The following is a 23634-nucleotide window of genomic DNA, read 5'->3' on the forward strand; positions in this document are numbered from 1 at the left end:
TTCATCTGGACACAAATAAAAGTGTTATATAAATAAACTGTCTTAATTCAGATTACAACATTATGATTTAACTCAATGTAATGGACAACAGTGTCCCACTGTCCCTGGAGCAGCCTGGGGGAAGACTGTAAATCTGGCTCATAATGAACTATCCTTATGGAGCAATATAATACCCTACATCAGCTTGATAGTTTATCTGTTTATAAAATGTTTTGTCTTTTAGATTAATTATTACTCTGTAACATGCATAAAGTTTATTTCAGGTAATCAACTGAATTAAAATATATTAATACATTTAGGAATTACTTATCAAAGTAGGTATGATGTGATACAAAAAGACATAAATGTCTTCTGCTTTTGATGGGAACAAAGCTGGGGCTGGTGTGAGCATTTGGCCATCATGTCAATATTCTCAGTCAATGCAGTTTTACAAAAACAGCTGCATCCATGTGGCTTTTCAGTATTCCTGAAAGTACTGGCCTTGAAAACGTGGTAACTCTGGGGATCTCAGAGCAATTTGGAGCAGCACAGATTGGCTGACATTGGCTGTGATATCATTCCCAGAAGTATCAATTAGTTGGCAGTGCTTGGAGGGAGAGCGATTGTTCTGAGGGCACCTATGGGTATTGTGTTCCTGCACCTCCACAGGTCTAATTATATACGTGCTAGAAACCAACTCACAGCTACATATTTATACAAAAATGTAGCCTCTGCATTCTCATTTCTGAAGATTTTTTAGTTAATTATTGTTATGCTAGGGATATTCCTCTTTTATAAAATCTGGAAACATATTCCAGTTGCGTGACTCCCAGAACAAAGAAAACATTTGGTATTCCAGCAGAAGAGCATACCCCTAACCATGTACACAGGAGAGCTGGAAAACGAAGTGGCAAGTAAGGTGGAGCCCCCACCTTTAATGCTACCCTTGTTCAGCTGGAGGCAATTTGTAGAAGATAAAGGACCTTGTGAAGCCATAATGTGATTTCTTCCTCTTAGAAAGTTACTTATGGAGCACCACAGATTGTCTTCATCTCATCACCAGCCTACTTTTTCACATTGCTTTAATATCCATTTTAAAGAGCTGTTTTGACTTTAAAACAATGCTTACTTAATGTACTGTGTACAATATCCAGTGGTTAAGTTATTAAATGAAAATGAATACTAAACTTGAAGTGATTCAATCATGACCTGAATGCAACCAGTAAAAAAGATTAGAGTTTAAGTTTATTTTTTTTCTAGTTTTACACCAGTAATATTGAATGGAGGGAATTTTTGTGGAGACAGAGGCAAAATGAAACATTTATTTCTTTGCACCTATACTGAGTACCAGTCCTTCACTTGTCTTCCATCATTTTGGGGAAGACAGCTTCTGGGCACATGTTCATGAAACTGTTTAACTTCCAACTCCTTTATTCTGTTCAGATGAGCTTTAGGTAACTGTGATATGTTGTACCCAGGTTTATGTATGCAATGCCAAATCATTTTCCAACGCACTGCTACATTTAACTTTCAGCTGATTACACTGCACATGGTGACTGATACTTGAAGACCCTGGCTGGACTGGCACAGATTTCCAGAAGACTTCAGTAAAACTTTGATTTCCCACATCAACCATGAAATTTCAAGCTGCACTGTAGAAATTAAAACTATGTCAGACCAAGTCAGCTTTAACTTTTACCTTTGCGGTTTTTTGTCATTCTGAAAAGTACAAGATTAAATTTGGAAGAAAAATAAATTCAAGCATTATCCAAACAAATTCTTCTGGGATGCATTCAGTTCTAACAATGAAGCCACAAACCATAGGTTGCCAGCTGGACCAGTGACAAGTGTACATAATATCCTCTGCTCAACTTAATATTATCCTTTTCATTGAGAAAGAAAACTCTGACAACACTGACTGAAAGAGCAATTGAGATACAGTTTTCCAAGGCAACTTACTGCCTTTTGGTCCAGTTGTCCATGACAGTGCCCCAGCAGTGAAGGGAATGTCCAACCACGGTTGGTTTGTGGTGCTGATCGATGTAGACTAGGTAGTTTCACATGGTACCATGAGTTGTATCATCCTTTAGGAAATGAAGTCACGGAGGGCAAGGTCAGAGAGTAAAAAGATGCCTATATCTTATCTTGTGCCAAGTAGCAACAATAAAACTACTGTAATTTTTTGTCATTTCTTCCAAAGCTTTAAGGTAGAATGCTGACATTTATGGCATAACTGCTCTCTCTAGAAAGGATGCTCTAGAAAACAGTATGGGCCAGTGAATTAAGTTAAAAGAGTGCTAAATAATGCTGACTTGTATTCCTAGTCCTTACACTGACTTAGTCATGACCTTGAATTTTACAGGGGTAGAAGTTAATATATTTTGTTGTATGGTATTGAAAGATTTAGGATTTCTTATTCAAGATAATAAAGTGTAACTTACTCTACCATAAGGACAAACTTGAACTAGATTATTCTCTTCGTCACCACTGTACTGAATGTAGCTTTTTATTTCAGCATGATGATTTGCAGTGATTTTCTTTAAAAAGATGCAATCCTTATCCTAAATTGTTCACATTTAAGAATAGTCTTATAAAATTTTGAAGCTGAAATGACTACAGTATTTCTGAAGACACTAACTAAACATCTCAAACTAAAGAGAGGGAAACAATTTTCATTCTATGTGAACTTGCTTGAAAACATACTGTTTTGAAGGCTAGTGTGCAGGATTCAAAGTGTCTGTTGTTATTACTTCCTCCTTATACCTCTCTTGCATTTGATTTTTTTTTCTTTTGAATAGTGCGTAGAAAAAAAACTGAATTTAACTGTGAATAACCTTGTAATTTCAAAGTATATATTGTGTTACCAGATATGTGATAATTGGGTACCTTATATCATATATGAGGCTTGATGTGTTCCAAACACTACTACTCACAAAATTATCTTGTCCAGTCCTCTGAATAATATAACTCTTATATCAGTACATCCTGCAGAAAAGAAGCTGATGATAGGCAATATTCGTTCTGAAATGTAGTCAAATGTCAGTGAATGCATTGCATATAGACTCACTTGAAAACCAATGGAATGAAAAGTCTATGTAATAAGAATATTTTAAACTAAATGCAGTGTATCTTTACTGTCCACTGTTTGAATTAAATTACAGCTGTTACTGTGATATGACCTTAGGCAATGGACACTCCTGGGGAATGAACTTTCTTTATTTTGTTTTTTTCTGTACATTATCCTTTGCTTGATCCTAACTTGATCCTTAATACAAAGAGCATATAGTAAGAACTAACAGAATAATTCAGTGTTTCCCACTCTGGGATACATCAAGGCCTTCCTGGTAATTTGCAGAAGTACCAATGAAAACATGCTCCTGTGCATGGTCTCATCCCATGTGCCAATCTGCAGAACAAAGAAAGAAGCATCACTGTCTTTAACCCAGCACCATTCATACTGTTACCTTCCGAATTATTTTGGGGATGGATCCTGATACTTTCCTTATATATCTCAGTTTTACAGGAGATTCGAAGTTAGCTTCTAGCATGCGCTATGTGGAGACCCAGTCTATGCAGATCGGAGCTTCGTATATGATACAGTTCAACTTGGTGATGGGCTGTGGTCAGGCATTTACTCCTCATATGGACAACCAGGTGAAACTGGACTACTCCACCAACCATGGCCTCACATGGCATCTTGTTCAGGAGGTGAGGCTGGCAGTAGGGACCTTTATCTTCCATAAACTCTACTTATACAAAGATCATCTGAAATACACTTGTGGCACTGAACAAAGGAAGATGTTTTCCTCATTCCCCTTTCTACAAAGAAATTATCAGTTGGAATCAGTCACAATTACTAATAGAATTATTTAAGCTATTCTTCATGATATTTGGAAGAAAGGTATCTGAGAGCCTGAAACACAACATTGTGACAGGAATGGATCAAGGCTGAGAAAAGAGCTGAAACACAGTTAGACAGAGCTACAGAGTAATGACTGAGATCTTTCCTGTGCTATTGCTTTGTTTTTCAAAGCAAAATGCATCTACTGTTTCCTGGAATTTAAATGGATAGAAATTCTTTCTGCCCTTGTGCGCAGCCATTTCGTAAATGGAAAGCATATTCCTTTGGGGGATTGTAATGTAGAGCCTTTCATCCCCCATCCCTAGTTCAAACACAGTCCAGGGCCATAATAACCGGCTGTTTCCCTGTCTCTGCTAGAAGTGCAAATAGCAGTGTTGGCTGCTATTTCCCCGTGTGGTTCAGAGCTGTCTCAGCACAAATGTGAATAGTGCATTTGGTCATAATTTTTGCTTTTGTTTTCCATCTTAGATGGCAAGCTGGACTTTCCCTGGCCTCAGGGTGAACTAGCCAAGGTCCTTTGGCTGCCTCTGAGCACATTCAGAGGGTGTCGGGGAACTTGGCCTGGTGCCTTTTCACTGCATGCTCTGTGGGTTCACAGAGGGATTTAAACATTTAGTCCCCCATTTTCTATGAGCAATTAAAGCATTGTCCTGTTGCCTTTTGCCATGTTGTGTTTCACCACGTTCACTTTGGTGGGCAGAGTAGACAAATAGCAATAACTGAATTTTTAAACTGCAAATCCAAGTAATGCTTTCTTACCTTAAACAGAATTCAGAGGAAAGCTATAAATACTGTATTTCAAATGATATTCATGTCTTTTATACCTTCCAGGCATCATCATGGTGTCCAAGAATAGTTCCTAGAGGTTGGGGTTTGGGGTTTGTCCTTGCCATCAATAGAAGATAATTTGCCTTCAGATTTTAGTTCTCCTTTCCTCTGTCAGTGAAGCTGAGTTCAGAGAGAACTTGCAGACAAATAATTTTTCTCACACTACCCATGTTGCTGTGATAAAAGAGTAATAGAGAAGGCTATTTGTAGTATATTTCAAGGATGTAATCTGGCAAATACACAAAGCATTAATTAATTAAAATGTTTGAAAGTTTTGTTTGCTTCAGAAGCACTGATCAAATCCTGTTTTATAAGATCTTTTAGGGGAGATGAATCAACAAGAAATGTTTGAAAATTGCTGGGAAGGAAACGAAGCCTTTAGAAAATCTACAAAAAAAAAAAAACAACAGCAACAACAACAACAAAAAAAACCAACCAAAACCAATACAGAACAGAATAAGCTATCAGATCTTCATTTAATGCTCTAAGATATTTGAGCAATAAATTTCTCTGTAAAATAATATATTCTTCCCTTCCTCATATTTAATATATAACTATGACTATATAATTTAACTATATAAATATTCTTAATTACTTTAACTACTGTAAAGAATCACTGCTTTATTACTAGTTTCAGAGCAGTTAAAGTAGGCTACTTGCATAGGGAGGTGTCTGTCCCAAAGGTCCCCCTCTTGCCTGACACCCCGCATGGTGTCACAGCAGCGAACAGTGAAAGACCCTTGAAGAGGTGGGGATGGTCAGGAGGAGCTGTGCTGTCACAGTAGTGGCAGAAGGGACTCTCTGAATGGGTAGCTAGAAAAGGAATGCACAAGTTAGTAATAACATCAAAAACATAGCACAAAAGTTTTGGGTGCTGTTTGGAAATACATAAACAGATGAATGGAATATTGCAGAAAAATGGAGTAACATGGGGAGGGCAGGTCTAGAAATCAGTAAGAGGCTCGAATAACGGTCTTCATTTATAATTAATGTAAAAAAGACATGATAATGATCAGATGTTCTAAAAAGAAAAAAGGAAATTTGAGGAACAGACCACTCTAGAAATCTGAGTTAAATGCTGAAAGAATCATAGAAGTAGGAAGGGGGAATTTACACCACTTGTAGGTGTCAAAGGTAGTAGTTGCAAGCATGGTAAGGGCCTCTGGAGGCAACTTCAGTAGACAGTGGTTGGGGGCTCTCGGGTGGCTCTGTCCCCACTGCCTACTGCTGCTCCCCACTGCGGACAGAGGGAGTGGGGGGAGCCAGCATCCCCAGGCTTACAAGTAGGTCTCTAAAATGCCTGGGATAATGGTCTAGAGGTCACTTTCATAGATTTACTCCATAGTGGACTTGTAGACTTACTTCATAGTCAGCACTAGATGCTGGGGTGAGAATAGTAAAAAAATATGAGCTAGACATCCTCATGGAGGAAAACAAAACCTTGCCAGTCACTAATGGTAAAGTCTTTAAATGAGTCATATGGCTTTCTCTTATCTTTATTCGTACTACTGTTAGTTTTCGGAGAAATTTTTCTGCATCATGACAGGATTTTTCTGCTTCTGGGTCATTCACTCCGACATCTGGACCCAGGCAAGTTCCTGGTTCTGTGAATGTTTAACCCTTTCTTCCATTCCCAATTCTTCTTCAATATTAAATCTGATTTCAAAATGTTTTACTTCAAGGAATGTCTTCCCAGTATGCCAAGCTGTCAGGAGTTTACATCAGCAAGTATCTACCACTCCAGTGAATTTACTCAGTGGAGGAGAATCACTGTCCTTTTACCACAGAAGACATGGTGAGCATTTCTTTCTTTTTTTTTTTTTTTTTTTTTTTTTTTTGTATGGGGGGGAGGGGGGAAAGGGAAGAGGTGTGCCTATAATTAATCTATTTTTAAATTGCTTTAACAAAAATCAAGTCTTCTGTAGATCCTATTTGCCTATTCAAGCTGGTGGGTTTGGTGCCAGGGTAACAGGGCTGACCCAGTTGTAGGTATTTAATATAAAATGCCTTCCTTACATAATTAGAGAGTATGATGTTGATGAAGTCACCAGAAACTATTGTTTAGGATTGTTTTTAATACATACAGTGACTCTTCTAATAAAGTTCAGACCTTTTCAAAAATAGTGGTGCTTGTCTGTAAATACCCCACTGCAGGAAGGCATTATTTGGGTTGTTAATTTTTATTTTGCACATTTCTTATTGTTTACATCTTCAGTCCAAAGCCTTGTATAAACAATAACTAATGATTCATTTCTGGGAATTTTTTACCTCTTGATTCTTTTTATAGCATATCTTCAAACATAACATTCTCTTCTGCAAAAAACAGTTGCAAAAATTATCAGAAAGCCCTACCCTATTCAACTTATTGTAATCAAACTTATTTTGCATGCCCTACATTTTTATTTATTTAACAGATGATTTCCTCCATTATTTATTTTAAAAGCTTTATTATAACACACAAATAAAAAGTTGTCATAAATCTGAATAATCTTCAGGGTTTCCTTCATTTGAGAAATAAATTATTCCAATTAGAGTTACACTTTGCTTATGTTTGACCTGAATCCATCACAGCAATTGCAATATGAGCTTGCACAGATTAAGTTATCACTGTATTTCCCTGTCCTTCACCATTTTTCTGCACTCTTCATAGTTTCATCACAGCTCATTTCTATCAACCACCCCACAATCATACCTTCTTTCAACACAGTGTCCATTTTTACTGTACAGCAAATATTCAGCATTTCCTATTTCCAGGCAAAACATCAGGGGCAAATATTGAATCCTTAAAGCATATCAGGTCAGATAATACCAAATGGCACAAGTTTGTGAATAACTGCTTTGCAGTTAGTTTATAATGTACTAAATCTTACATGCTGTAATGTGCCACCAGCTGTAAAATCTGTGGCTCACATAGGCACTCAGGAGTTTAAGAAGTGTCTACAATTTTGCAGGTTACACTCTAAAGCAGGCTGTTATTTTTAAATTCATTTATAAGATATATACTGTACAGACTGTTATTATTATACATTGTATAGCTGATGATAATACCAATGTTGTGGGCCTCTTTTTCTTTAGGATCTAATAATTTTCCTCAGCATTTGAGGTGACAGAAACAAATAATTCCATTTTAATTTAGAAGACTGGGGGGAGAAATTATCACGAAATAATAGCTGGATTTCTGTTTTATGCTTCACACAAATCATAAATATTTCACACTCTATCTTGTATCTGAAGGCATTCCCGTCTGTTAGCAGAGTTTTGTTTGTAATTAAGGTACAAATTACCACTGAACATTACTTTGCTCTTCATAAAATGCATTTTCAGCATGACTGTGTTGTGCTATGGCATAATTGGGGTGAAGAGGAAGGATGGTTTCGTGTTCCCCACCAAAAGCAATCCAGCACACCAGACACATCTCAGCTGCTTTTGCTCTTTTTTCCCTCCTTCCCAATGGCAAGGAGCAGATCGAGGGATCAGCAGCTCTTTTGGGTTGAGACTGGGAGGGGATTTTTTTGCATTTTTAAAGCACATTACTAACAGAGGGCAAGGTTCTATCTTTACAGACCTGGGGGATACTGGTGAACGTTTGACGTGCAGAGCTCCTCTGCCACCCCAGCCACACAGAGAGCATCATCCCAGGGTCCTGGTAGCTCAAATGCTCCACAGGGCTCTTCTGGGCACCCTCCCTCCCCCTCTTCTCCCTTCCCTACCCGCACTCTGCTGCAACAACCACTCATGGGCAAAAACTTAGTAATGGCCAGGAAGAACAGTTCAAAGGGGAGAGCCAGGTCTTCTGCCTTCCCAAATCAGGGGTGAGGGGAAGGAGGCTCTGGGGACCCTCCTTCTGGTTCAGCCCCACAAGATAAGGACTGCTAAACACACAGCCTGCCCTGTCCTTACTGCTCAGAAACAAACCACCTAAACGAGGTCTTAGGACAGGGTCTTGAGGTCATGTTAGCCTTGCTCTGGCGCACAGTAGCCTCGACATGCCCTCGCACCCCTGCACAACTCTGCTATGATTGCCAGAGCTTTTATGCCTGCCTGCACAGCTCTTTGCTGAGGGTTTGCACCTTAGGTGCACAGGTAGCATCAGGCTGCAGTACTGTGCTGATGCAGCCGGAAAGTTGTTCATGACAGCACCTATTTCTCTTGTAAAACTTTCTGGGTGTGCTGGTATTTCTGTACATCCGTAGATGTTCTGCATCTGGCAAGCATTAGTTTACAAAGTCCCTGTGTTATCTGAGATTTGGAATGTTAGGAAATCTGCTGCAAGAGTGAGACTTGTATTGGAGAAATTAAATGTATGCACCTGCTCGCTGAAATTGTATTGTACTTGAACTGAACATTTCTAACATTGATGAAAATTAATTTCAGTTTTATGGGAGGCATTTACATATGAACAGGCCTTAATGAGATACAAGCAGCTGTCAGTTGCTGACTTCATAAACAAATCAACACCTAATGACTGAATGAGAGTTTCAGGATAATTGGGTAAATGTAATTATGGTAACTCAGAAGGTAGCAAATATAATTTTATCAGCTACAAATTTGCATTAGATCGTTAGGGTTTTTAATATCAGGAGAGAAGACAATGATTTTATTTAACTCACATATCTGAAAATTTTTATAACAGAAAGAACATCATTTCACTCTCAGTACATCTGGGACATGATTTCCTTGTGCTTATATAAAATGTCATGAAACAACAGTGACTTTTATTTGACATCAATCTGACTTGGTTATAATGTCATCAGAAAGACAGATTGCCTTCCAGTAGCATCAAAAAAAAAAAAAAAAAAAAAACCAAACCCCAACAAAACCAAAACAAAAAACCTAGGAAGAAATATGAGGAACTAGGGAGGTTTATTTTGCTTGTAATAAAATGCTTTCATAACTCCTCAATACTGCACTTCTCATTTGAATAGGTGTCCAAATGGCACTGTCCAGAAAAATGGTATTTTATCACTGAGAGTGCAGCTGAAACTCAGCTCCTTACTCTTTTTTTCTTAATTAACATGGCTATTTTAAATTGTTGATTACTATTTTTAACAGCATAATCCTCTTAAGCTGTTGTTACCTTGAGGTGCAGAGCAGCCTTGGAAAGCTTTCAAAAACAGTGAGCAGGACCGGCTTTTCAGCTGCGTTGGTTTTTCAATTGCGAATTCAGCCTAACGCACATTATGCCTCACCCAGAGAGGAACCTGAATCTGTGAGAGCTTTTGCTTCCCGCATCCATGTGATGGTGGCCCCACTTTCCATGGGTCCCCCCATGACTGCCCGTCGGGGCGGGAAGGCGAGGGCAGCCCCTCACCCCACTGCGGCTCGAGGGCCACGGGATTCCCACAGCGGCAGAGCTGTCCCTGGGGGAGAGATCTCTTTGTCTGCAGCTAAAAATAACCCCTGCCTGCTAGGATGTGGCTTCCCGGGGACCATCCCCAACCGCCCAGCTGATGCACACACCTCCATTTCAGCCCCATGTTCTTCTACAGGCAGCAACACTACTCCTCCCTTCCTCCCCTTCAATGAGGGAAATGAATCTCCTGCCATCTCTGCATTCATGTGGGGGATCTTCTAAGTAACAAGTGGAGCTGAGCTCACGCTTAGCTTGACATGCAGCCAATATCTGCAACCCGAGGAGGAAGACGGAGCCGCCCTGGCAGAATGTGGCTCTGCTCTGTGCCTGGCTGGGTGGCAGTCCCCTGTAGCAGGAGGGGGATAATGAGCCTGTCCAGGGAAACATTTTGCTCAGATGAAACCCACAGGAGCCCCAGTATGGGCTGTCAGCCCTGGTATCAGCTCTGTACCTTGCAGTGTATGCCCAGCCCTGGGAACAGCCCCACAGCGGTGCTGCACAGGGGGTCTTCTCGGTGGGGTTTCAGGTGTGGTGCTCCCCTGGGTAAAGGTGTACTTTTTTATTACCCATGGGTGGGCTCTCTCCACTGTTTGTGTAAGGCAGATATGAGCCTGTTGCCCCCAAAACAGCCATGATGCACCCACACAGCCACCATGCAGGGACGTTTGTACCCAGCAGTGGCCGGCGAGTGGCTGAGGAAATGCCGTTGACACCACAACAAGCACCACCAGGAACTGTGTTCAGGGGTCACCACCACTTGTTGGGCACCACAAGATTTCCATGGAATGGTGAAAATGCCCTTGTATCTCTGTAAATCCCCCCCAGATAGCTGTAAATACCCCTGGGTTGCAGAGTCACACACCTCACATCTACCAACAGAACTTCACTAATGAGAACCAGAGAAGCCCAGACACAGTGCTCTCCCTCTTGTCACCTGGGCAAACAACATGACACAATTTTATTTTGCTGGGATGCCATGGGGGGCAGGGGTTGCCTGCTTTAAAACCTTTCTTTGGTTTCAGTATTGTTATTTTTCTCAGCACACACGAGAGTTAACACCAGTCATTACCACTCTTCCTGGAGCACAAAGTCTCTGTCAGGGCTCTCTGCAGTGCTGGTTATGTTCTGTAGTCCATGTGAACACCACCACCAAGGGGTTGTGCTGGTTTCAGAGCACTCCAAAACTAACAGTAAATAAATGTGGTGAATATTGACTGTCCATTGTGCGTATGCAAGCTTAGGAATTCCTTCATGTGCAGATTACTGGAATTGTGCATTTAATGGATAATTCATAGCTGTTGTAATGTAAGCCATCAATACATTATATCCTGAGGGAGTATTTAATCAGCAGATCTGCCCCCACAGATTAGCTCTGCATGCTGTAAAATTGCTTACAGTATTTGCAATATCAAACAGATACTTAAAACAGACAACAATCGGGCAGCTTCACTTGTTTTTTAAAGACATTAAAAAATGGTGATTTTTTAAATTTCTCTAAGCATGTGCTAAACTACTGTTTGTATGCTTCTAGTATGTGACTGGATGGCTAACTGCTCTGCCATACTGTCCATTTTGCCTGCATAGGCCACTTCTATCCATTTTTTCACTTCCATACATTTGAGCAGGTGGCTCAGCCACCTTTACAATATTCATTTTAATAGTCCTTATTCTACATAAACTTTTGATGGTGGGGGAAGGGCTTTTTATGTTAGATTAACAGCATTATATCGCATGCCATCATAACGTAACATATGGCTCAGAAACAAGATAGAAAAGAAGCTCCTACTTCATGTAGGAACCTCCCGCTTCTTGTTCTCAGCCCACTCAGTCAACCCTTGGCCATGCACAGGCCTGCCACAATTTAAAGCCTGATTTTAAATTCTCCACAGTCAGCCTTGCTTTCCCTGTCCATCCCCTCCACAACTCTGTGACCCAGCCTCAGCACCCACATTGCCCCCACCTCCCTTTTTTCCCCACACCCATCACAGAGCTGCCGCAGCCCCTTTTGCTCCATCACAATGAATGATTTCCCATCTTTGTTTCACTTCACATGCAATATATTTTTCTTAATCTCATTCTGGCATGAGAATGGAATAGAGGGTCCCTGCACCCACCAGACAGGAGCTGCCACTAGCCAACACCTGCTACCTGTTGGATGTGGACAGGTTGTCAGGGCAGCTTGGAAAAAGCTCAATGGCAATAAAAATTACTCTTCTCATGATTCATTTTCTTCTCCAGCCTTGGTTTTTGAGTGTGGTGGATGTCAGCCTTCCTTGGAAATGTCATTAATGACTGGAAAGGCCATTATATAGTCCTGTGCAGCAAGTGGCATCATCTAGAAAGTTCATTTACAAAAATCTGTCTTTGGCTGTGTCAGTTTTAGCAGGCTGGGCTGTGACTGTGATACCAACTTACTGTATTTTTTATAGTTGCATTTTATCTTTTTTCCTACAGTTCTGTACAGAATCACAAATTAAAGCGTTGTTATTGGTTTTAAGGTCCAGTGCCACACGTTTTCGCTGGAGTCAGTGCTACTACACAGCCCAAGACGAGTGGGCCTTAGACAACATCTACATCGGACAGCAGTGTCCCAACATGTGCAGCGGACACGGCTGGTGCGACCACGGCATTTGCAGGTATAAAGCATTTTCCATTTCCTCTTAACAATGGTTTCCTGATACTTCAGGTGTCCTATTATTTTGCATACTTTTTCTTTTTTTTTGCTGTTGTTCTTATTTTTAGATTAAACATTAAAAAATAAAAGCACTATGGAGGATTAGACCATTCAATCAACATTAACAGCTGGTTGCTCCAATCCCTCTGTCCAAGAACTTATACCTTTTGCAAGTCCAGGCATTGGAGGATCTTTCAGTGGCACAGGACTGCGCTGTTGTAGGTGGTTTTGTGACCCCCTCCAGCCCTTTGCACAAGGACCCCAGGGATCAGATCAGTGCTGGACCTGTTTCTCTGGGTCGGAGGGACACCAGGGACCAGCTGCTCAGCACTGCCTGGCAGCTGCTGTCAGACCGGGTGCAATACCAAGGGCACAGACAACTGTCTGCCAGCTTCAAACTTTTCTAGATTCCACAGGGGTTTTTTTTAGAAATAAAATATACATTTGTTTCCAGGATCAAAAATTATTGTATCCAGAATCAAGATATAAATTTATTTCCAGGACCAAAAATTCCAATCCCAGATTGATTTGTTATTTCACATCTAATTTTAAAAGGTCAGTGTCAAATAGAGTCTTTAAAAGCTTCCTATGTTTGTGCTTCCTTCCAGGTGTGACTCAGGGTTTCGGGGTACTGAATGTCAGCCTGAAAATCCTCTTCCTTCAACTGTCATGTCTGATTTTGAGAACTCAGACAGCCTGAAGACAGAGTGGCAGGAAATTATTGGGGGAGAGGTAGTCAAGCCTGAAGAAGGCTGTGGGGTCATCTCATCTGGCTCCTCACTCTACTTCAACAAGGTACTAATGAGGGATGGGAGACCGAGAAGGGCATGTACTACAGGTTTGAATGGAGCATGATGTTGTTCTGTGGCAACAAAAAGGAAGGTGGCAGAAAGCAGCATGCAGTATGAGAAGTACATTAAACATCACAGCTGTGCTCTGCAGGTAAAGAACAAAGCAATCAAAAGAGAAAGGGAAAGACATGTGCATTATGTATTAAAGAAAAAACAGCTGTAATGGAAAGAAGTAAATCTCCATTGTGCTTGGAAGTATGTACATTCATACTGTCCTAATTGTGCATTTTCTGTTTTAACACTCAGTTCTTTATCAGCATTCAACAGCTCCCAATCATTTGTTCTGTTCTGTTCTGGGTGAGGGATGGAGAAAGGTTGGCGTTGCAGGGGACAAGCAGCCTAATTTGAGGTCACAGGAACAAAACTAGTGAAACAACACCCCCCCACACACCCCCAACTTTTAGAAAGTGGTTAGCCTGTAGGAGGATACTATTTCATATAACTTGGATGCTTTGCAGACAAAAATAATAGAGCAGGAAAGAGATACAGGGAATTCTGCTAATTGATAGCAATTATAACTAAAATGAAAAGAGGTCTTTATGACCAGATGTAAGATTATGGGTTGTAATCACAGATTATTTTTTATTGTTGCTCCTCTGGTCTAGTACTGGGTTTCGTTTTGTTCTTAATTGAAAAGAAGAGTATAAATGCAGCTATGTGCTTCTCTTTCAAAGGTTTGATCAAACTGCCACTGCTGTCATGAAAGCCAGATTAGTCCCAGAAGAATAACCCAATATGCAACACTGTGTAATTGTGTGTTGTTTACCTCATTACAAAAATCTAACCCATCAAATAATTTTCAGCACTCCTACATAGTCTCAGATCCAGCTCCCCTGCAAATGCAGCTCTGCTCTGAAAATTTCATAATAGACCAATCAGTATAACTAGCTAATTGTGATAATTGGATTTTTTTATATAATTGTCTTCTCTGTTAGATGTTATTCCTTCTGGCTCAGTTCCTTATGCTGAATTTCTCAAAAGTAGTTTGCTAAATTAGATTTAACCTGCTATGATCTTTCTTCTGATTTCTGCTAAGGAGGAGTGAAAAACTCATTTAGAAATTCTTGGCTTCTTTCTATTGATCTCTAAGGGTTAGGTTATCATTCATTTCTTGAGTAGTAGCAGTCTGTGTGCCATCAACAGAAGGTGGTTTATTTAATTTCTGTTTAGATCTTTTTCAAGGCATCTAGTGGTCATGCTGGTAGATAATAAAAAATTATTTTATAGTTGCCCAACAGTTCTGTATTGTTTTGGGAGCTCATATTCAGAGGCTCCATTTCTTTTAATTTGCTCAGATAGCCACTTTTTATTTGAATGTCTAATGTTTACTGCCATAATCAATTACTGCTACCAGAATTAATGCTGGCTTTGTTCTGCCAACCCTCTATCTTTTGTTTTACAACTCATTTTAATCAATTGTAGGTGTGTTCACAATACAGAGCTCTTTCAATTAGCCCCTGCAATTCCTCTGAGGTTTTATGTTACTAGTGCCCTTTCTCAATTAACCTGGTTCTGTGGTTAACCCTTTGTCAGGCAGAGATACTGTGGGGTGTAGATATTGAAAACCCACCTGGAATAGTTTTACAACCAGAGCTTGACTCATTATAGGCCAATACATTGGGTACCCTCAGCCAGCCCGGACATACCTGCCCATGGGGCAGGAATGGTGTTTGCGTATTTATTATCTGTTACTAATTTGATTTGATGTTGATGATTTCAAATCCCATGGGTCTTCAAATGAAGCTGTGAAAGCAAACTACCAAGAGATTATCAGTGTCACCTTGGCCAATATTAGCCATGTGGGTCTTCACCAGGAAGCTTGGGGCTGCGTCCAGGACTCAGCCCATTTCACTTTCACAGCACTACCCAGGAGGGCTTTGCTCAGCTGGGGATAAACCACCAAATAAACCAAAACAGCAGGCATAATTCAAGACCAAGTAAATATGATTGTGTCCTAAATGAGCTTTTTGAAGGTCAAAAGATTCTTCACGAGTGTTGGGGTTTGAGCCCAGAGGGCAACTGAGCACTACGCAAATGTTCACTCACCCCTTTCCTGTCAGGAATGGGAAGGAGAAAATAAGGGAAAAAGGCTTGAGAATCAAGATAAGGACAGGGAAGGGTGGTTAACCCACTACCATCATGAGCAAAAGACAGACTTGTTAGGGGAAGGAAAAACAACATCACTTTAATTCAAACACTAAAAAGACAACACTAACAGACAAGGTGGGACGGTGAGAAGCACCACCACATCCAAAAACCACCTCCCCTCATCCCTCCCTTCTTCCCGGGCTCAGCACTGCTCCCAGTCTCTCTACCTCCTTGCCCAGCGGCGCAGGGAGCAGGGGATGGGGGCTACAGTCAGCTTGCCACTCCTTCCTCCTCGGGAGACGGGGTGAAAGCCGTACATCCCCCCCCTGCTCCATGTGGCTCCCTATCACTGGAGACAGTCCTTCATTAACCTTCCCCCATTGTGAGTCCTTTCCATGGGATGCAGCCATTCCCATGCTGCTCTGGCATGGGTCACTCCCATGTGTTGCAGTCCTCCCAGTGCCAGACCACAACAGTGAGGACTTCTTCTCCCCTCAGATTCCTGGCTTCCTTTAAGCACAGACGCCTCTCTGGTGTGGGCTCTTCCACAGGCTTCAGGTCAGCCTCTGTTCCACCGCAGACCTCTGTGGGTGGCAAAGTGAGCAGCCCTGCTGTCTCACCATGGGATACAGGGGTCTCTGCTCTGGCACACCTCCCCACCTTCCTCCTCCTTTCTTCAACTGACCTGGGTGTTCATCCTTCTCTCAGCTCCTCCTCACAAGTCCCACCCTACTCTCCGGTTCCCCTTCTTAAATACATTCTTGCAGAGGTGCAGCCACCATTGCTGATTAGTTCGGCCCTGGCCAGAGGTGGGTCTGACTTGGGGCCAGGGGAGCTTTTGAGTAACTTCTCACAGGGGCCACTGCTGTAGCCCCCTCCCTCACTACCAAAGTCCCTACCACAGAAACCCAGCACAAGAGGTTTTAGTTGTCATCACTGGTGCAAGCTAAGCAAGTTTCAAAAACACAAGCATTCAGCTTCCAAAAATTAGTCTAGCAGTGTGATGTGGCCTATTTGGTAGAGTCTACAAGTGAGCTATGGACCAGGCTGTAACAATATCAAAGTGAAATGTTCTGAGAAAGAAAGCTATAGGCATTTATCTGTGTGAATTTACCCTGAACGGGGTAGAAAGAGGAAAGACGTGATGAGTGAAACAGGTTTTAAATTCATTTATCATCTTACTAAAAAACACGATATTTTAAATTTCATCTCATAAATTTTGTTACTTATGTCCAGCTATATCACATCACTTGCTTATCTCAAAATTGTCTGGAAATGTGTCTGCAGGATCATGAATGTGAGACAGAGAAAAAACATAAATATTACTTAAAACATAGGCATCATTTTATAACTTACCCCAGATTTTCCTTTTTGATACCTTTTTATGCTTGGAGATGGACAGGAACCCATGATTTTTTAGGGAATTAGAAACAGTAGGCCTGTTGCCAGTTCCACTCCATTTCGGGAAGTGGTGCCAGGTTGCAGCTACTTTTAATGAATGCAGAAATCTGATTTCTGCATCCTCCCTCCAACTGCACGTATCTGACTTTGTCCTACCTATAAAAGTTTGTGGTGGCACAATGCTGTGCTGGGGCAGGGCTGTGCCAGGCATGGGGCATGGGGGGTCACCTCTGCTGGGACACTGCTCTCATCCCATGTCCTGCGTCACCACAGGCAGCTTCATATCATATATCAGCACCTTGTAGGCTTGTTGATGTGCAAGCCCACAAGCTCAGCTGCAAGCACCAGGACACAAGGGGAAGAGGGGAACAGGATAATTCCAGTTACAATAAAAGGCTCTTAAACCTTAAACGTTTTTTTTTAGTTGAATATGCTCTGTCTTCCTTTGCCAACATGCACAGAGTGATCATGTTGACCACAGCACAGACATCCAAGAGCTGTTTCCTCCTAGAACTTAAAAACATACTTGGAAAAGCTGTTCACTAAATTTTATGAAGCTATTTTTTTCTCTGAGCTATGCTTAGGTAAACCTGAAAACGAATCCACAGGTTTCAGTTGAGATACTCCTGATTTACCATACTTATTAGGAAAAGAGTACAGGTTTGTGTAGAAACAGAACCTACTCAGGTGAAGCACGAAGAGAAAATGCTACTCCATTTTTCTTGTGTAGGAGATGGGCTTCAAACAGCAGGTAATATAGAGGCTGTAATTTCAGATGATCGGGTAACCCTATACAGTGCAGGATTTGACTGGGGAAATGAGACTTTAGAAATGTCCTTTTACTGCTTTACACTTTGTCATTAAAAAGCTGAACACTTGAAAATTTAGCCACAGTTGAATTAGGATAGCTAGTGCTTGCCCTTTGTCTTCTGAATGTACTTGGGACCTTGAAGGAATGAGATGAAATAGTGAGGAAATTGTGTTGTGAAGTCACATTGCGTGTTGAAATCTAATCATAAAAATTCTTGTGGGATTACACCAGGGTGATTAAGACACAAGTGATGGCCAAGCAGAATCATTGTCTGCAGGGCAAAAAAATGTCATGTTAACACAATGTCATTTGTGTTGTTCAATTTTCTGTGCAATATTCATCTTTGTTGAACTTTAAATATGTCTATTCATAGTGAAGGTGTCATATTTAATATTATTATTGCCTCTCTGTTCTTTGTATTGTAGGCTGGAAAAAGACAGTTGGTAAGCTGGAATTTGGACACAACCTGGGTGGATTTTGTCCAGTTTTACATCCAGATAGGAGGAGACAGTTCTTCATGCAATAAACCAGACAGCAGAGAAGAAGGTGTGCTGCTGCAGTACAGCAATAATGGCGGTATCAACTGGCAGCTACTAGCAGAAATGTATTTCTCTGACTTCAGCAAACCGAGGTATAATTTTGGTCTAAATTAAATCCAAACTGCATGAGCTCTTTAAAAAAAAAAATATATATTTCTCAATTTATGAAAGCATGAATAATATTTTCAAGTTATAATGCTTGAAAGCCATCATTATATGGAAGCTTTTCCAGGCTGCCACATTAAAATCCTGTCACTAGGAAGGAAAAATCTAATGAAAGTGGGCCTTAAAAAAACTGAAGTAAAATATAAAGTTTCCAATCACTCACCTCCCATGTGAAACATGAGTAAAATGTTAATATCTGAAAAATATTAGCAAACAAATATAGAACTTGCCCAAAAGAGCTGTAGAAATCTGCCATTTCCTCTGACTCTGGTTTCAGATCTAATGAACATGTATTAATGTCATATACAACAAAAACTCCTTTAAAGAAATATTTAAGGAGAAGAAATCATGTTCAGCATTTCAAATTTTCTTGTCAGTGAAAATTTAAATTACATTTTTCTGCATCTGTATTAACATGATTTCTACTGCCTGTAGTTCATGTCATTCAATATGTAAATAATTTTATCCTTCCATCTTGTCATTTTGCATTGCAATGAACAATGTTTTCAGAAGGACTTCTGTAACTCAGCAAAATGTCCTTTTCTAAAGGTGATCTAGGCACTTGGAAGTATAAACCCATTGATCTTTGTTTATAATAGAATAAAATAGACTATTTCAGTTAGAAGGGATCTACAATGTTCATCTAATCCAACTGTATGACCACTTCAGGGCTGACCAAAATTTAAAGCATGTTGTTAAGGGCATTGTCTAAATGCCTGTTAAACACTAACAGGCTTGGGGCATCAACCACCTCTCTAGGAAGCCTGTTCCAGTGTTTGACCACCCTCTCAATACAGATATGTTTCCTAATGTCCAGTCTGAACCTCCCTTGGTGCAGCTTTGAACTATTCCCACACATTCTCTCACTGGATACTGGAGAGAAGAGCTCAGCACCTCCCTCTCCACTTGTCCTCTTCAGGAAGCTGTAGAGAGCAATGAGGTCACCCCTCAGCCTCCTTTTCTCCAAACTAGACAAGCCCAAAGTCCTTGGCCACTCCTATTAGGACACTCCTACTGGACCTTTCTCCGGCTTTGTTGCTCACCTCTGGACACTTTCAAGGACCTTCACACCCTTCTTAAATTGTGGGGCCCAGAACTGCATACAGTACTCACAGTGAGGCCGCACCAATGCTGAAGCCAATGGGATAACCCTCTTTTGCCCAGCTGGTTATGCTGTATTTGATGCACCCCAGGAGGTGGTTTGCCCTTTTGGCTACCAGGACACACTGATGACTCATGTTGAGCCTGCTGTCAACCAGCACCCCCAGACTCCTTTCTGCAGGGCTCTTTTCCAGCCACTCCTCTCCCATTTTATACTTGTGCCCAGCATTGCTCCATCCTAGTTGCAGAATCCAGCATTTTGACTTCTTAAATTTCATCCCACTAATCATAGCCCAATTCTCCAATCTGTCTAGATCCCTCTGCAAGGCCTCTTGTCCCTCAAGAGAGTCAACAGCACCTCCAAGTTTGGTATCATCAGCAAACTTGCTAACAGTGCATTCAACTCCTGCATCCAGATCATTGATAAATTTATTAAACAAGAGTGGCCCTAGAATTGAACCCTGAGGAGCACTGCTGGTGACTGGTCGCCAACCAGATGTAGGCCCATTCACCACAACCCTTTGAGCTCTGCCCTTCAGCCATTTCTTCACCCAGAGCACTGTGAACCTGCTCATCCTACAGCTGGACAACTTGTCCATAAGGATGCTGTGAGGGACAGTATCAAAAGCCTTACTAAAATCCAGAAAAACTACATCCACCACCTTCCCTTTATCCACTAGGCAGGTGGTTTAGCCTCTACTTTTTCGACATGACAGGACACATCCAACGAAGAAGCTACATACTGAAACCTTCATCACCAGACTATCCAATACATTATTTTTAGACAAACATTTGCCCCTCTGACTAACCGAGAGCGATGGTCCTTACTGAATATAGCCATGCATATTTATTTTTCTGCCACTTCGAATGAGGTCCAGATCTTATTTTGCAATTCCTTATTTTCCAACACATAAATCTAGAAAACATCTGGAATAGAAGGTTCCCTGTAGCCCTGAAAAATTCCTCCACTTCTCTCTGCCTAACCAGTAAGTAAATCAGGGTCTGTAATACAAAATAACGTGGTATAAAGAACACTGAAAGGAATGTATGTATAAATGTATACATATAAGCTGTCTGAAATAGGACTGAAAAAGTAACTAATTATTGTACTTTTTAACATAAGTATGATTAGGTTTGAAACTTTAACTTTTATTTAACATAATTTTTGTAAGGTGTTTCCTAAGATGAACATAAAGCAAACTATCTGAGAAGACTTAAAGTTCTTTTATGAAGATTGATATAGGAGGGCTGGAATATTTTTATCCACAGCAGAAAACTCTGCTAATCTATTGCATTGTAATAGAATGATGCTTTTGTCTACAAATTGGCCCAACCAGCAGAAGAGAATGAGAAATTAATTTTGCCAACATATTTCACTATTACTTGCTGGCACCAGAAGAACGTTAAGACTTGCTGAACATGGATCAACTGAACAGTTTAATTCAAAGCTGAAGAGTTCAAATCAGTTCATTATTGTGCTAGGCAATATAGTAACAGAGAGTAAAAAAATAGCCATCGTCTTAAAGAGTTCACATTTTCCACAGACAAGAAGGACAAAGAAGGCTTCTTGATATGCAGTGTATAATATAAATAAATATCCATATACATAGAAGTTTTCTGAGGACTTCTACATGTAAGATAGATACTGGCTTTCCTGCCTCTTTTCCCTGTTCTGTTGCATTTTTCCCATTTCTTTACAAACTGTGTTCCCTAAAGTTCTGAATTTATGTTCTTCAGGTTTGTCTATCTGGAGCTGCCGGCTGCAGCCAAGACACCTTGCACCAGGTTTCGCTGGTGGCAGCCCGTGTTTTCAGGAGAAGGGTATGACCAGTGGGCCATCGATGACATCATCATTTTGTCAGAGAAGCAGAAGCACATCATTCCTGTTGTTAATCCCACTTTACCACAGGTAATAAGCAAGAGCAGGCTGTGGGCATCCCTACAAAACAGGAACCATCCTCTCTGTTAGTAGACTTTCCTTTGAATATAATTTTGTTTGAAAATATTGGGCATATTTAAAGAAACAGCTATAGTGTTTGCAGCTGTGTCTTTCTGAGTGGGAATAACCTGGGTTTTATCACAAAACCATCAGGCTCCTAATCTTTGTGAGAGAGGATGTAATTATGTATCTCCTCAAAAAGTCAAGACAGAAATTTTGGAAATTACAATTTTTTGAAAATGACAGAAAACACAAATTGCAAATTTGAAAGTTGATAATCCTGGGAATTATTCTGAAGTCACAGTGCAAGGTGGTAGTACTTGTTGTTAATTTTCTTTTAATTTCTAACAGAACTTTTATGAAAAGCCAGCATTTGATTACCCAATGAACCAGCTGAGCGTATGGTTAATGTTGGCCAATGAAGGGATGACCAAAAATGAAAGTTTCTGCTCTGCCACCCCTTCTGCCATGCTTTTTGGTAAATCAGATGGAGACCGGTTTGCAGTGACTCGAGATTTAACTCTGAAGCCTGGATACGTCCTGCAGTTCAAGGTATTCCTTAAACATAAATCCCTGCAGAATATCAGTAAAACTGCCCTTAATCAATACTTGCAAGATGTCACTGGGGCCTCAGTTCAAAACAAGGTGATAAATTATACCACTGCATAAAAAGATGTGAAGAGCACAAGTATGAATTCATACAGCATAAAATATCGTGCTGCTTACTAAAAGGATAGACAAAACCTTGGTGCAGGGGAGCTTTTTTACCCCTCTGGAGAAGTTTTAAATCTTGTTGTTTTTCAACACGTTTCAGAAGTGGGCTGAAGTGACTGTCATATTCAAGTCAGTACTAGGAAATGCTACTGCACTGTCAAGGGAAAAAGGGTTTACCACATCTGGGGTTCCTTGACTACAAAAGCTTCAATGTGGTTTGTGTACATTTTTTGTATTTTAAACTATTTAAGGACTTACAAGCTGCTCTGTACTCCAGCATGGCTTCTTCATATAATTTACTTTTATTGTGTCAATGAATATAGGCTCCAATTAGCATTCTCTTCTTTAAAGGCCTTACAAAAATTTCAGTGGTCTGACAATACATCAGAATATGGGCTCCAAAGAAAGAATATTTGCTTTGACAAGCTCTTGTTTCTGAACCCTAATCAAAATTTTATTGAGTTTATAATGAAATCCCATTGGTGAATTCTGGAGGTTGGTTGCAATGCAATTTTAATGAGCTCACCACAAATACATGGTCCTTACATAATTGGTGGATACAGACACTGAATAATTTACAAGTGGAATTATTAAAGAGATCAGATGTTTACAGGCAGCTTTTCAAATATAATTCCCACAGTTCTATAAATAGGAAAGTTAGTTAGAAATAATGGGATTTGTAAAATAATCTCATTTCATCTAAAAGTTATGCTAATGAAATGCTGTACAAACTGAGGATTGAAGTACAATTTCTGAGTGAGTATTGCTTGTGGTTTTATACTTTAAATTGTATAAAACCCAAAAATATTTCAATATATAAATACTGTTTAGCCTGAAAATATGCTATTTGCTTCTTCACCACTTTCTTCTACTTCAGCGACAAAGTCTCCATTCCGTAGGTTTGATGATCAACAGCATTTCAATAATTGTTTTGTCTAAAAAAGCAATACTTAAAAATATTTCATGTACCTTTCATCCCTGAAACACTTGGCAATGTAACATAAAAATACAAAGCATAAACAACATGTGTCAGAGAACAGTGAGTTCTTCTTTATAAAGTCTCTTATTTAAGGCCAGAATTTATACTCCTCTCTTTTTTGGAAAGCTTTTAAATTGGCCTGCACATAAATGTGTTACTCCTATTTGCATGCTTTAATTTTAAACATATGGTTAAATGCTTTCCTGAGTTTGTGAAATTTCCATTTTAAATAGCTGCCTGGAATAATTTTGCATTGATAAGCTCAAAGACAGTAATTTGTCAAAATTATTTCATTTTACATGAATGATTTTGGTTTACATTTTATATTCTACAACTCCAGTAGAATTTCT

General features: G+C 40.2%; 1 protein-coding gene across 3 annotated transcripts in view; it reads left to right on the top strand.

Annotated features, from left to right (window-relative positions):
- Positions 1-23634, top strand: part of RELN (reelin) — a 294861-nt gene that overhangs the window by 200707 nt on the left and 70520 nt on the right. For all 3 annotated transcript variants that reach the window (XM_032996210.2, XM_032996211.2, XM_032996209.2), the window contains exons 21-27: positions 3495-3687; positions 6352-6464; positions 12521-12658; positions 13305-13491; positions 18273-18478; positions 21390-21561; positions 21943-22143. In XM_032996210.2, the coding sequence (XP_032852101.2) occupies positions 3495-3687; positions 6352-6464; positions 12521-12658; positions 13305-13491; positions 18273-18478; positions 21390-21561; positions 21943-22143 (1210 nt within the window). The remainder of the gene's footprint in view (positions 1-3494; positions 3688-6351; positions 6465-12520; positions 12659-13304; positions 13492-18272; positions 18479-21389; positions 21562-21942; positions 22144-23634) is intronic.

The sequence above is a fragment of the Tyto alba genome, unplaced genomic scaffold (assembly GCF_018691265.1).
Source record: "Tyto alba isolate M040663 unplaced genomic scaffold, T.alba_DEE_v4.0 Super-Scaffold_2, whole genome shotgun sequence".
NCBI classification, from domain to species: Eukaryota; Metazoa; Chordata; class Aves; order Strigiformes; family Tytonidae; genus Tyto; species Tyto alba.